Source organism: Rhagoletis pomonella, unplaced genomic scaffold (assembly GCF_013731165.1).
Source record: "Rhagoletis pomonella isolate Grant_MI unplaced genomic scaffold, Rhpom_1.0 Rhpom_scaffold_02381, whole genome shotgun sequence".
Lineage (NCBI taxonomy): Eukaryota > Metazoa > Arthropoda > Insecta > Diptera > Tephritidae > Rhagoletis > Rhagoletis pomonella.
Window position 1 is genome coordinate 13,467 of NW_023460935.1, and position 15,727 is coordinate 29,193.

General features: G+C 36.8%; 1 protein-coding gene across 1 annotated transcript; it reads left to right on the forward strand.

The window, feature by feature from the left end:
* Positions 1 to 3,289: 3,289 nt before the first annotated feature.
* On the forward strand, positions 3,290 to 9,349 carry LOC118753354 (peptidoglycan-recognition protein SD-like). Its single transcript, XM_036488230.1, has 3 exons — positions 3,290 to 3,496; positions 8,496 to 8,754; positions 8,859 to 9,349. The coding sequence occupies exons 2-3, from the start codon at positions 8,542 to 8,544 to the stop codon at positions 9,240 to 9,242; spliced, it is 597 nt and encodes a 198-aa protein (XP_036344123.1). The 5' UTR covers positions 3,290 to 3,496; positions 8,496 to 8,541; the 3' UTR covers positions 9,243 to 9,349.
* The last annotated feature ends 6,378 nt before the right edge of the window (positions 9,350 to 15,727 follow it).

Sequence of the window (15,727 nt, forward strand, 5' to 3'; positions counted from 1 at the left end):
CCACGTACGAAATGGCGTATGAGTTACATTATTTCATACTCTTATTTCATACAAAAAATTATTGCACATTTTCATTTGACCATTCAAAAGTTGTTTATTTATTAATAGATTTTCTTTTTTGGCAAAAGAACAGGATTCAATACAAATGAAAACAAGGTTTGTTATTTTTTAATTCTTTCCTTGTTAAAGTTTGAAATTTTTCACAAATATGAAAATATCTTGGGAAGATTAATTGATCTGCAAAAACGGGTTACACATCCATAATCTAAAACCCAATAATAAGTTTATGTGTTTCGGCATTTTTTGTGTCATTTCAAAACTTGTGATTTTTCCTTCAGTATTACAGCCTATCCAGAAAGGAAGAAGTTTGCAGATTGTCTTCTAATACATACATATATTCAGTTGTAATTTTTTTACACAACATTTATTTTGTATGATGTATTTTGGAACGAATTTCCGTTACCCTTGTCGAATTCGGATTGGAGACAAACCGGTTTCGGTTTTGTGCCGTCTTCAGTTTCATTTTCCGTTTATTTTGCATCTGTCTCTAACGTTACCTTGATCTTCAACTTCTTCTCCATCATCAAATTGAGCTTCGTCTTCACCGTCGTCATCACCTTTATTTTTAGCTTTATCTACATATTTATTTTGTATTTATATATTTATCTGCATCTTCTACTTTATCTTCGTATTTATATTTACTTTCATTGTCATCTTTATCTTCAACTTCATCTTCTTGAGCTTCGTCTTTATAATTGTCTTTATCGATTATATATGTACATATGTACTTATATCTTGTAAAGTCTTTCCAAAAATCGAATTTATTTCCGTGGGTTTGACCTTATTAACTCTTAAAGTTCTTGTTGCCTCCGAAAATAAATTAAGCCGTTCTGCATCCCCAAATGATTTCCTCGATCCCTACACATATATGCATGCAACTGTGTATATACATATCAATTATATAAATAGGCAATCATGTTTCCTTTACACCCCTTTTACGGCTAAACTGTACTTCTAAGGTATAAACAATTATATATCATTAGAAAGGTATTTTGATGCTGATGTGCAGGCAATTTTTAAAATTTCAAATTAGTTTAAAATAGAGCGAAAAAATCAATTCAAAAGTCACACCAATACCAATGCCATACATGTACATGGTTGGGGCGGAAATGCCTCCTAAATGTATGCTTTAATATTGATAGTGAATTAAAGAAACGTGCTAAGCAGCAGTTTAGGAATAAGATGTATGTATATATGTACATGAATAGATTAGCCTCAAACAAGGATGAAGATAATTTTGAGTATGGAGAAGAAGAAAGGGATAAATACATAAATTAAAATAAAAGTAAAGAAAACTTACTCCACCTGAGTTCGCTACACATTAATTCACCACACCTTAACTCCCCACACCTAAATCCACCACTACTTCACTCCCCACACCTAAATTCACCACACCTTAATCCACCACACCTAAATCCACCACACTTTAATTCACCACACCTTAACTCACCACACCCCAACTTTCTCACCACATCTTAACTTACCACACCTTAATCTACCACACCTTAATTCACCACACCTCAACTTTCTCACCACAAACTTGGGGGAAAAACGATTGCGAGACTTTGACATCACCGTACCCGCTTTTAAAAAAAGTGGCACAGATTTTACGACAAAAACCAAAAGAAAGTGCCAGGCCATTATTATTCTGAAATAAATATGTGAGTGTTTGTACCGCATACACATAAAAATTTAATATAACCGATTTCAGCATTACAGATAGCAAAAAACATATAAACTAACAAAAGTAATCGCTTCTGCAAATTTTGGGGTATCGAGGTAAGGTATCGATATTTTTATATGAATATTTCGTTAAATGCATCGATGCCAGAAATACTCAGAACTAGAGATGGGCACGGGCCGCGCTTCTGCGTAAGCCCGTGGGTACGGGCCGGAATATTTGCTGTCAGCACGAACTCGTGCGTGCATGGGCGTTCAGTAAATTTCATAAAAGCACGAAAAAGCCCTAACACTACAAATTTAGATAAGCTTTTGTTTTTATATAGAAAAAATAGTACATATTTAAAAATCTTTTGATAAGAGAAAAGGAAAAAAATGAAATATTTGGAAACCGATAGAAAAAATAAGATACTTAGTAGTTTTGTTTACATATCTGTACATAAAATACCTTCCACTTTTTCTACTTCCCAGAAAACATATTATAAAAATCTTTGATGTAAAAAATTTATTCGCTTCAGTAAATATATGTACATACATAAACACAAAATTACAAATATGTACATGTGTATACATACAATAAAAGTTGGCTCTTTATTTACGGGTGGGACGTGTCCCCACTAAAATTCTTAACGTGCGGGCTCGTGCGTGTTTTTGAAAGTTGATTTTGCACTCGTGCCGGGCCGGGCCTGAAAATTTAGGCCCGTGCCCATCTCTACTCGGAACAAAGGAACCAAAAGTATCGATAGTATCGTACTTGTGAGTACTAACGTCCTAACCCTAACCACAACTATGTATAGAGCGGTGTTAGAACTTCCCTACGATCGTAGTAGATTTACTACGACTTTTGAGGAAAATTAGAAATTTACTACGCCACTCCGCTTTACCCACGATCTATTTCGATTTTTAGTCGCAAATAATAAAATATCTGAACCCAAAATATACAAGAATTGTCTTAGAGCCGTTTTTTCAAGCGGCTTTTAAAAATTATCTGGCCTTCAAACGCATTTTGCCGGTGATACGTAAATTGTTGTTACCTTGCTTGTTACCTACTTCTTTAAACAGACTTTGTGAAAGCTGTACATTAGAGGCCGGTAATAGATTGTAAGTCATTACTTTCCGAAAGAATATCATAGGCGGTAAATGCCGTTATTTTTAGCTCTTCCGCAATGGCCTTTTAAGCCATTAAATTTTTTTTACATTTGTATGATTTTGAAGATAGTTTAAGCTACCTAACAATACTCGTTGTATGTATATATGATCAACTATTTTTTAAACCATTACCTTTATGAAATGTTTTATTTATGACTTTCCTTGACAGCAGCATTTTATCATTTTTCAATATTTTTCCTCATCCACTGTAATTGTAACGCGATACGTATGCAACTGTTTTTCATTTCGCTTTGAATTTTCTTCACTTATTTAGAATCCATCTAGTATATATTATATTTAAATTTTTCAATCAGTTCAATTAGAGACTTGCTAGTATTTTACTGCTCACCGGGCTTTGCACATCGTCAGTTATCGTTTTACTATTGTCGATATTAAATAAATAATATATATATATATATAAGTAAATAGCCGGCAAAGGATTAACCAAATTGAGTTCGCTATGAATTTCGAAGATCATAAAATTCTTGTGATATCAGTTAATCTTGTGGTGATCGTATTTATTATTTATACAGTAATCATTTTGTCTCAGGCGTATGTAATATAACAATACAAATACTCAAACTGCAGCTACAAATTTCTTACGAAGGTAAAGATACAAAAAAATGTATACATATGTAATTAGAAAAAGCAATAAATTAATTACTGAGGCGGAAATACTTTCTGTGACTATTTAGCAGATCAATTTGTATTTTATTCAAATGAAAATGTGCAAGCAAATGTTGGTTCTGGTGAAGCCATAAATACATACGATGAACTGCGCTGAACACAGTTGCAGCAGTCGAACTAAGAATCCGTGAGGAATATGTGCATTAGGGTGGTCCAAAAATGCATGTGAAAAAGTAAAGTCGTAATTTTTATGTACATTTGTATGTATGCTTATGTACATTTGTATGTACATATATTTAGATTAGTAATAATCTGAATAATCTATAATACGAATATCAATTGTTGTTAGTTTTCAATAGAGCTCTACATTCTATAGTGAATATAAAGAGTTAAAGAAGTAAGATCTAGATTTACATATGTACATAGTGTATTTCACCTGTTTAACTCATAATGGTCACATGGGGTGCAGTGGACTCCAGACTATATATTTATATATATATTTAGATACTAATAAAAATCGTTTTTGTGACCTAGGCCAAATGTATTTCAGAAAAAGCCAAATGAAATTCAGAAAAACACAATTGAAGAGGTTAGAATCATAAAGGTCTAAGTGACATTTTTTGAAAATATAAGTTATATTCATATTTGTATAGTTAAATATAGTATTTATTTGGTGACAAAGAGTAAACATTCTTTGAATTAGTTAATTAACCTGGCAATTTACAGTAAGTAATCAACTTTAATTTTAATTATCTTAAAACAATGTCAGACCTACTTAGATCCTTTCGGTTCTAACCCCTTCAATTGTATTTCAGAAAACTTCAAATGATTTCAGAAAAACGTAAATATATTTTAGAAAAATATTTTTAGAATTCAGTTGTGCTTTTCTGAAATTCATTTGCGTTTTTCTGAAAATCATTTGAACTTTTCGGAAATACAATTATGTTTTTCTGAATTTCATTTGGCTTTTTCTGAAATACATTTGGCCTTTTCTGAAATACATTTGCCCTTTTCTGAAATACATTTGAGTTTTTCTGAAATTCATTTGGCCTTTTCTGAAATTCCTTTGGCCTTTTCTGAAATACATTTGTGTTTTGTGTTTACTGTTGGAAAAGGTGTAGTTCCAGTTTTGTAATAGTATTAATAATTTTAAAATAATAAATTTTTGAAAAGAGATTGTGAAAAACAGTTGTTGATAAACTTGTTAATAAAAAAATGGTGATGCTAAAAATAAAGGTAATATAAAAAAGGCTAAATAAAAAATGTAAATGCCATTGGCCAGTCACCGTGGGACTAACTAAACATAACTACCGGTGACAGAACTAAACATAACTGCCGGTGAGATCTTTAAAGTTTCCTTGCAGTATTTACCAGTATCTTCCTTTTTCTTGTGGAAAACATTAAATCTCCGAAACATGTCCGCTAAGAAAAGCATCAATGTTTTTTTTCGGAGCGATTGAAGTAAGACGCAATAGAACTTCGTGAATTTTGGCCTATAACTACCTCGGAAGACATTAACAGATGACCTCGTCATTTCAATGGTGACAAACGAGCTGGAAGTTTACCCCTCTAGAACGAGATTAGTCCTCTAATGAAATCTTTTGAGAATTAATTTCAAAGAGCGGAGAACAAAAGCATTTAATGTTATTTATTCCTACAGTAGTACAGAATCCTTTCAGTGGATTGAGTTTTTTTTTTTTTTTGCGTTCCAGGAACGCATCCCATCGCGCAACCCATTATTCGAAGAATTTTCGAAAATGCACAACTATGTACAATCATACATACATTGTAAATAGCGAGTCGCTAGCTCCAAGACGGGCCTCGCTTTCTAACGCAGCTACTGATTACAGACCCTTCTCACTTCTGTGAGCTCATAAATCGAATAAGTCAGAATGGCCGCACCGCGACCCAAGGGTTGATTGCCGCATCTCGTACATGAGTTATACACGTTGTGATTATATCAAAGTAACGATACGAAAGTAACGGGCGTTGATTGGATTAGTAACGAATACATACGGGTGTCCTACTTTTCGTTACTTTTACAGCTCTACGGACAATAGGTTCATGTAAAAATTATTCAGTAACTTACCAGCAACTCTCCAGTTGCTTAATTTCTGAGAATTCGCTCTCATAAAAAAATACCCAAAACGGTGCGTGGACGCAAATCCAGATGAATCACGCTATGTATCACTAAGCTAAATTCACAAGCTGTTTAAATAATATACTTATAGGTACATACATGCATATCTTTACCTAAATATAGAAAGACCCTAACTCATATAGTCGCTAAAATGCGAAAAATCCCTAACTGACTAAAATTTTTTATTGCTTAAAATGATGCGGGGCTTATAATTCGATGAAATGCATCATAATCAATCAAAACAGGAAATTTGGATTTTTCCTTAGTTACCGCTTATTGTATTAGGGCCTTTCTATATTAAGATAACGATATGTATCTTTGTTGTTGGTTTTCGTCTTAAAAAAAAACGCGCATACAACGTTTTTAATACAAATTTTCGAAAGTTGGAGGTTTTTGAGCAAGTATCGTAAAATATTTTTTTTTTCCCAGTCCCGCTTGCAAATTTTTTAAGTCCTTCCTAATACCGCCTCTCGGGGCTATTTTGAAACCAGTACCGTCTCTAGAAGCTACCGTACCATATTGAAATAAGTACCGTACCAACTGTAAATGCGAATTGTTTTATGTTATTTTAGACATTGGACCTACACTATATTCCAACATAATCTAAATTCCTCTTTAGGTGACGCAAATACATATGTAAATCAAATTAATAACCTAAAATTTAATTTTTCTTTTTTTTTTGTTATTGTTGTTTCCGACTGGTGGGTGTATGATGTATTTAGGAACGAATTTCCGTCATCCCTTGTCAAATTTGGTGTGGAGAAAAACCGGTTTCATAAAATTTAATTCCTTAATTTTTCATATTCGGATCACGTTCCTCATACGCAACGGTATTAAATCGTAATGATCCCATGTTCCACGCCTTAATAATTTTGTGAAACCCCTTCTGATACTTTTTTTTCTTATCAAGCCAATTGTCAATAATTTTATTAAACAAAATCTGGCGCGTACTTGCATTACCAAAAGAATATATGTATGTACATATGTATGAAAAAGCAAACGAAAGCTTTAATTAGCTTTAGCATTTTCAGTTAAAAAGAGAGAGAAAGAGCAAAGAGAGTGTTTTTAATTCGGCTTTAATGAAATAATGACGTTATAGGAAAACAGAAAAAGTACCATGGGTTATCACCTACAAAAGTGGTTGTACAAGTACTAAAATATAAATTCAAATGTTGTGCAAACAATTGAAATATGCTTACATACATTCTACGTTCATAGAGGTATAGATATGTCCATATCTACCATACACACTATTAGTGTGGGTCGCTTCACACGAAACAATACATTTGTTGATAGATGGACCCATGAGGAATTTCGATAGTTAGTAGAAAAAAGTAGCAGATACTAAACAATCCATATATATTTCGAGCTCATTCCAAGCTAAATGGTTTGTTGTTGTGCTTTCCGACTCGCTGAAATCCTTCTGTTTCTTCGGCGGTGGTGAGTAAAGAGCTTAAAATGTGGTTCCACTGCCTGCATATGTCGTTTTGTTGAAGAGCTCTATCTGAGATCAGGTGTGAGTTTTTCGGCGTTGAGCTTTTCTTGCGTTGTTGGACGCACATTTGCCACACAGAGGCGTATCTTGGCTGCGAATCGAAGATAGTGATCTTAGGCGATGTTAGGTCCTCGGATCGTATGCACGTCTAAAATACTGAAAGTATGCCTTCCGTCTATCACAACATGATCGATTTGGTTTCTTGTTCTTCGGTCCGAACAGACACATCTGGACAGACACGTGGCTTGATGGACATTTTTAATCTGGAACCTAGTACAGCATAATACCATATTTCGGGCCCCGGTGAAGTCGATCGACCTTAGTCCATTATCGGAGGTTTTGTCGTCGGTGCTGAATTTTAACGGGGTGGTGCATATTCTAAAATCGTACACGTTCGTGAACGTGTATTTTAATTGTATTTTCTTTTTAGCTTGGTGTACTTAGACTAATATGTATCTTCTTTTTTTCTTTTTTTTGGCGCTGTAACCGCCTAAGCGATTTTGGCCGAGTTCAGCAAAGCACGCCAGTCGTTTCTCCTCTGTGCCAACTGACGCCAATTGGAAACGCCAAGTGAAGCCAAGTCCTTCTCCACCTGATCTTTCCATCGCAGTGGGGGCCTCCCTCTTCCTCTGCTACCACCAGCGGGTTCCGAGTTGAATACTTTCAGAGCTGGAGCGTCGGTGTCCATTCGAACGACATGGCCAAGCCAGCGGAGCCGCTGTATTTTAATTCACTGCACTATGTCCATATCGTTGTAAAGCTCATACAGCTCATCGTTCCATCGTCTGCGGTACTCGCCGTCGCCAACGCGTAAAGGACCGTAAATCTTCCGCAAAATCTTTCTCTCAAACACCCCAAGAGCCGCCTCATCGGATGTTGTCATTGTCCATGCTTCTGCGCCATATACCAGCACGGGCATGATGAGTGACTTATAGAGCGCGGTTTTCGTACGTCGAGAGAGGACTTTACTCCTGAATTGCCTACTCAGTCCAAAGTAGCACTTGTTGGCAAGAGTGATTCTACGTTGGATTTCAATGCTGACATTATTATCGGTGTTAATGCTGGTTCCCAAGTAAACGAAATTCTCTACTTTGTATCTTGCCAGACAATAAATAACCTAAAAAGTAAAAGATTTATTAAAAATATTTTTGAAACGTTGTACTGGTTAATATTGTTACTCATTAGGAAAGTGTAGATAAGTTTTTGCATATGCTTGTATGCATGTATGTAGAATATGTGCATACATAAATATGTACTTAAGTAGTAGATAATGACGATTGTGTGTATAATTACTTTTTGCAACATTTACCCATAAAGTAGCTCTTTTGCTTGAATTGTTTTCAGTTTATTTACGACAGTGCACACCAACGAACTGGCCGTTTTGAGCGAAATGTATCAAATTACGAATATAGTACTTGTGAGATTTTTAATATTATTCACCAGTTTTCTCGCTTTCCGAAACGTGTTTGTAGCAGCCGATCCCAATATAATATCGAAATCGCAATGGAATGGCGCTGAGGCGGTCAATGAGCTCACACGACAATCTTTGCCAGTTGGACGGGTAATTATTCTACACACAGCCGGTGTCGAATGCCAAAATGCGGTAAGGCAATGAAATTTATTTATTTATATTTTACATTATTATTATTTTTTTAATTCATTTCATCTCTTTTATGTATACTCCATATACGCATTTACATATTTCAGGACAGCTGCTCTCAGCAAGTTCGCAACATTCAAAATTATCATCTGCGGAGCTTGCATTTCGATGATATCGCCTACAATTTTCTCATCGGCAATGATGGCAGCATTTACGAGGGACGTGGTTGGGAATTTGTCAGCGCGGCTGTTAAAAATTATAATGTTGGCAGCTTGAGTGTAGCTTTTATTGGCACATTCGAGAGTAGTGCACCCAGCACAGAAGCCTTAGAGGCCGCCCAGGCACTATTCGATACGGGTGTGCGTACGGGAAAATTAACTGAGGATTATAAACTTTTTGGACATCGCCAATTGTCAACAACTTCAAGTCCAGGCGCGACCTTATATGAGATTATCAAGCAATGGCCACATTGGAGTCGTACTGTTAGTTGAAAAAAAATAATAGTTTTTTGATCGCATATCGGAATCAACATTGCGAAAGGTTTTAAATGAAATTTTTAATATTTTAATAATAATAAAAGGCTTATTTGCTTTGAAAAGTAGTTCGCTTCTCATGAAAAAAAAAAAACGAAAATTCACTTAGTGCTGTTCGTGATGATGCATGTGTGCATTAGGGAGATCCCAAAATCATGTCAGAAAAGAAAAGTCGAAATTATAATGCTCTCGCTCCCTCATTTTTCATAGAAATTGTATAGAATCCGTGAAAATCAATATCTTTTTTAATATAAACGATGTTTATAGGTTCGCTAAAACCCCAAAAAAAAATCAATGCGGGGACCCATAAAAAACAGTTAATATTAAAACATGCTTAAATAAACAATAGGGTATTATTCTTTGCATTACGAAAAAAAATATTTTCCCCCGTATATATAGCATTTTCAGTAAAAATTAAACTTTTTTCAAATTAAATAAAACCATTTTCAAATTAAATTAAACGTTTTTCAATTTAAATTAAACTTCCTTTTTTCATTTACTATGAATTCGCTGTTACACTTTGCTTTTCTTTATGGTCAAGGCATATTTAATTATGTATTTATTCAGCAGCTATTAAATAAAATTGAATGTAGATCAGAGCCATGGGCGCAACCAGAATGCGACTAAAGGGTGTGGGAGGGATGGGAGGCTCGAAACTATTAAGTTGTTCGGGCATGGAATTTTACCTTGGATATTAGGGGGTAAGTGTTAGCGAGACATGGTGGAAATGGTTCGTAATAGGTTAAGTTGATTTCCTGTTCCTAAACTCAATAATGTTTAATACTTAATTTAAGAATGTTTCACTTAATTTGAAAAAAGTTTCATTTAATTTTAATAAAGTTTCATTGATTCTGAAAAAGGTTTCATTTAATTTGAAAAACGTTGCACTTAACTTCATTTCATTTAAACTGAAAATGCTATATATGTAATACATTGGAAACGTTAACGCTTTGAGCGACCGCAACATATTTTTTGATTAAAACAAAAACAGGGGTATATTTTTTCGATATAGAATAACCCTAGGGGTGTGAGCATTGAAATACCGACTTTAATTATTATCTTTTTTTTTACCACCCTAATTCTATTATATTACATATACATATACGTACTATTACTTAATTTTTCTACTAACATCTGGTTTTGATATGTCACATTTATGTAAGATAAAATGGTTCTTATGTATATGAACGCTGTATAATAAGAAAACGAATTATTAATAAAATCCCGATAAATATGTATTTATATGCATGTATAGAAATTTCGAGCCAATAGGGAAATAATTTCGCGATTAAACAACTCAAAGTAAGGTTGCGTTTATGTTGGAGTCCAGCCGAGCTAAGCGAAGCGAAAAAAAGGTAAATGTGTATCACGTTTATAGCAGGGATCGTAACGACTATGACCTTTATATAAAAATCATAATTTTACCATTAAAGTTAGATTTAAAATTTTCCGATAAAAATTTACCCTTATTTTATGTACTTATTTATTTTTGCCTTCAAAAATAAACGTTATTTTTGGATCTTATTTTTTCGATCAATATTTGATTGTTATTTTTATTTCTTTGATCATATAACCGTTATTTCCAGATTTAATTTTTTAAATCATGAAAGTTTATAATCATAAAAACGCAGTCTAAACGACTGATTATGGCAACTTAACTTAACTTAACGGAACGTAGAACCTAGAGAATCAAAATGAAACAGATTTCGACGTGGCATTAAGTTACGTTAAGTATCGGCTGTTAAATTATAAGCAATATCCATTTAACAGAATTTTTAAGTGAGAACCGTAAGTTACGTTAAGTTGCCATAATCAGACCATAAAATAGAAATCAACGAGTGAGCCGACGAACTGGCCAAGGCGGGAGCTGGTTGACTGCTTGAAAACATGCTTTTTGAATAGGTCTTTCATGTAACAGGATAGCTCTGATCCAGTACTCCGTAAACTTACAGGTTTTTACACGAACTTGCACGAAGTTACAGGAAAAATGATCCCGTACTCCAAATTCCTACAAAATATTGTAAATGAGAACGATTTTTAGAGAGTTGTGTAAAGAATGAAGTTGCAAGACTTTACCCCAACTTTTTCTTCTGGTAAAATCATGGAAAGTGTCAAACGATCACTGGTTGACGTTTTTACAGGAAAAATGCTTTTTTTGTTCCCGTACTTTTTGTTGTTACTCACTTTGTACTCTCACTTCAGAGGGTAATTTTGCTGTTTGAAATTTTTACAGGATTTTACACGAAAAGTATTGGATCAGAGCTAATATGTCGCAGCTGTGCAGTATTTCATTTCCTGTACGAATATCCAGGTCTGACTTCTTTAAGACATACAACTTTCGGGAGACAACAGTTAGTGGATTTAACTAAGCCTACAATAAACTTTTTTTATTTGTGAAATTTATACCATTCTATGAAGAGCTCTCACTAACATACTTGTTAACCTATGAGGATATATCAATATAACGCCACCTGAGTGGAAGATCGACCTATCTCGGCAGCCTGGTCGAAAACGTCCTATCTCAGAAAACTTTTCAAGAACGCCCTACTTCAGAATTTGATTGAAGAACACACTATCTCCGAATTAAGTTCAAAAACGCCCTATCTTAGCTGAAAATACATTGAAAATGTGCTGAGATAGGGCACTTTTGTATCGGCAGTTGAGATAGGTCGATCTTCCACTCAGGTATCGATATAGGGATTGATTTTTCCATTTAGTATATTATGGAGTTCACGATGGGTAGCATCCAAAGCGAAGTTGGGCTGTTGTGAAGCCAAACTGCCGAGGCAGATAAAGCTCTTTCCCGTCCACGTCGGGTGGATGTGTGCCCAAAACGGCATTCACAGGTCGGGAGTCGATGAAGGTTGAGATCGACTCCCTGTAAATGCCATTTATGGCCTTTCGGTATGCTGTCGGGTCCAGAGGTTGTTTTGTTGTTCGTCCGCCAGTTCGTATAGATGCGTTCTGACGTGCCTTGGCGAGGGCTCTACAGCAGGCAGGTGTCTGTTCGGGTTCCAGCGTCTGTGGCTCCCCTACTAGGAACTGCTTACAGAGCATAATGTTATGCTCGTTAATGGCGAGCATCATCGTGTAAGTGGTGTGTGGAGTGCCGTGTTCTGGCATGTCTGTAGATTCGTCCACTGCTCCCTGCTGACCCCGGCGACCACACGGGCGCTGCATAGTTCAGAACCAGCCGGCCAATTGCCTTGTATGTTACCAGCAACGTTTCTTTGCCTTTGCCCCAGGTACCTGCCGGTTACCGACTTGAGAACCTTGTTGCGGCTCTCTAGTCTATTGGCAATTGCGGTTGTATGCGCCGAGAAGGATAATAGGCTGTCAAAGGTAACTCAGAGGATTCGCGGGTTGGTCACCGTCGGAATTGGTTCGACATCCACGTGAATACCCAGCTGCAGTCTGACCTCCTTCGTCCAGGTTGTAAAGAGGTTTGCCGAGGATTTCGTAGGGAGATGATTAGGCTCCTTGCAATGAAGAAGCGACACATTTCGGAGAGGAAACCATTTACTTTCGAGCACAAGTCTTCAATTCCACTTCCAGATGCCATTATCGAGCAGTCGTCAGCATAATAGACAATCGAGACTGCCTGTGGTGGTTGAGGGAGCTTTGATATATAGTAATTAAGCAGCAGCTGGGAAAGGACACCATCTTGTTGAATCCCCAGTTCAATTTTCCTTGGTTTCTGGTTTTTGTCTCTAAAAATTACTGACGAATGTCTTCTAGTAGCGTGGAGTGACTGGTGTCAAACGCTTTTGACAGATCCAACGCTACTAGAACTGTTCTCTAGAAAGGGCGGTTTCGGTTAAGTGCTATGCACTTTAAGGCACCCACGATGATGCCTCGCTGGTTCAAGTAGTTCGTATAGAACGGGAGTTGCAAGGCTTCAAGTATCTTCGCTGCCAGCGAAAGGAGGGTTATCGGACGATGATTCTCCCTTGTTGGCCGCCTTCCCCGGTTTAAACAGTGGTACCACCCTCCCCATTTTCCACATGTTCGAAATGATGACCGTGGTCATAGACAAATTGAGGACCTTGGAAAGGTAATATACTCCCGCAGGACCCATTTTTTCGGCATCAGTATGAAGATACTGTCGGGTAATATGGCTTTGGAGGCTTTCGCCTACCCAATGGCTACATGAACCTCACCGCAAGAGGCGCACTAGGTATTGGCAGTTTTTCCAGCCTTCTGGTCACTCGACGTTTGGCTATATCCCGGCGGATGCGGCGTAAATTGTCGGCTAAAATAGCTCGCGTATCGCTCCCGGCCCAACGAGGTGCCGTCGCCGAGAGGGATTTCGACTCTGTCGTCAACCTTCGTGCGGTTGGACATAGACTTCACGGTTGACCAAAGCTTGCTCACGTAAAAATTCGGATCTCTCGAAAGACACGTCAGTGCTTTGATCACCCGACCACTATGACTGTTGGACCAAACGGTCCTGCTTTCTGTTAAAAGGGCTTTCCATTATGAAAGTTGGCAAGGGAACTTTTTTTGTGATACTTTCGTTGCAGAACAAACCAAATCGTTAACACGATTTGCCGACTGTCATTCAATTGTTTTTGTTGTTGTTGTTGTTGTTGTTGTTGTTACAAAAGACTTGCTAGCTAGAGTTTTACGTTTAGTGAAATACTAACAGTTGGGGTATTCACAACGGTATCGTAAGTGTCGTATTGTTGTACATATGTCTTAAACTTTAAATGGTTAAGAATCTATTTTAAAGAGTCGCAAGATACCTAAAAGTCATATCATGAATTTTCACACAGTAAAAAAATAGTTGGTTGCGTTTTCAAGCTTTTAAAGTTTACGACATACAACAAGCCTGCCAGCAAATGGAAGAGAATTTTATCGCCTATCGCTGCGATGTCACTTCTTCGTCACTGTTGGAAGTTATCAAAGCGATAGTTACTCATTCTCTATCTATATTCTCTCAAGAGAGCACTAGGTAGGGCGGGGTTACTCGAAGAAGGGGCGGTAAACTTCTTCACGGACGGATCAAAACTTGGAAACAGGGTAGGTGGAGGTTTATTCTGACGGAAACTCTCCACCAAAACTATGTTCAGGCTTCCGAACTTCTGCAGTGTCTTTCAGGTGGAAATAGCTGCCTTCAAGGAAGTGGTAGACTCACTCCTAGGGGGTGTGATGGTGCGCTCGAAATGGGTAAAGGAATGTCTGACCTCTCTATCAACCGCGTCGGAGTACTCCTTAATAAAGCTAATTTAGGTGCCGGGTCACAGTGACATCGTGGAAAACTGCGTGGCTGTTGACCTGCCGTTGGAAAGGCACCCTAGGGACGCCTCTGTCCTCCTGCGGTACACTCTTAGATCGTTGGACCTAGTGTTAGCTCAGCGAGCGCTAGACTAACACGCATACTTCGTAGTCGCGATAATGAAATTAAATACTCTACTAAATACCCAAAAAAATTTACAAAAGAAAGCGGTGCTCCTTTTGTGACATAAACAGGAAAAATAAGACGTTTCTCTACAACAGCAAATGTTTTCTATAGAGCACTTTAAAATACCTTTTGCAGCGCAAGAAACGAGTGGCCCATCGTTACCCCTTAAAGGTGCCGCAAACACGTTATCTCCCAAGGGCTAGTGATGGGGGGTTCTGACAGGCCATAGTGCGATTGGTATTCACGCGGTAAGACTAGGAATTTCTACTGATCCTTTTGGTATCAGCTGTCAAGAGGAAAGTGAGGTGGAATCATCTCCACACTTTCTTTTAGACTATCCAACCTTCGGAAGGCAAGATGGAAGCATTTGGCTCGCACTTCTTAACTAAGACCTAGCTCTCAGGGATCGACATTAACAATGACCATATTCGAATAACAAATAATATTTTTTAAATTTTAATAGATACGTTATTGCGTTTTTATTATGGGCCGTATGACCGGCTACTTCACTTTTGTTTGAATAAATCGAGTAAAAGGTCTGAAATTTTAAGAAAGAGCAATTGCTTATTTTTATTCATACGGCCCAAAGAAGTTTTGGAACAGCTTTTTAAAATGTTTATGAATTTCATAAAATATGGGTGCGTTTCAGCTAGAAATCTGATCCGAAAGCAGGATGAGAATGGCGTAACTCTGCGGCTGTGGTTGCAAGCTCAAAGGTATCCCAAATTTCTCATTACGTTTTATAAAAAAATTAACCAATCCAAGAATCTTCTTTAACACTTCCACCTTTATCGCACAAGTTAGTCTTATTCCTATCGAAATAGTTCCTAATTGCTGTATCGCTTTCGTTTCATAAATACCTAACGTCTCGGTAGAACAGTTCTTCCCGAGAGCGGATAAGAATTCGAAAAAGTAGCGATATCATCGGCGATGATTTTAACAGAAATGTCTTATCGAATTAGTAACTTCCGCAATATTAAATGCCGGCAGGGAATACGACACTGTTGTGAATACCCCAAGTAAGTATGTATATCTATAA

Bases quoted from the DNA above. Each gene is read 5' to 3' on its own strand.
- LOC118753354 (XM_036488230.1), top strand. From the start codon at position 8,542: ATGTATCAAATTACGAATATAGTACTTGTGAGATTTTTAATATTATTC. The intron at 8,755-8,858 runs GTAAGGCAATGA...TACATATTTCAG, and splicing joins GTGTCGAATGCCAAAATGCG to GACAGCTGCTCTCAGCAAGT.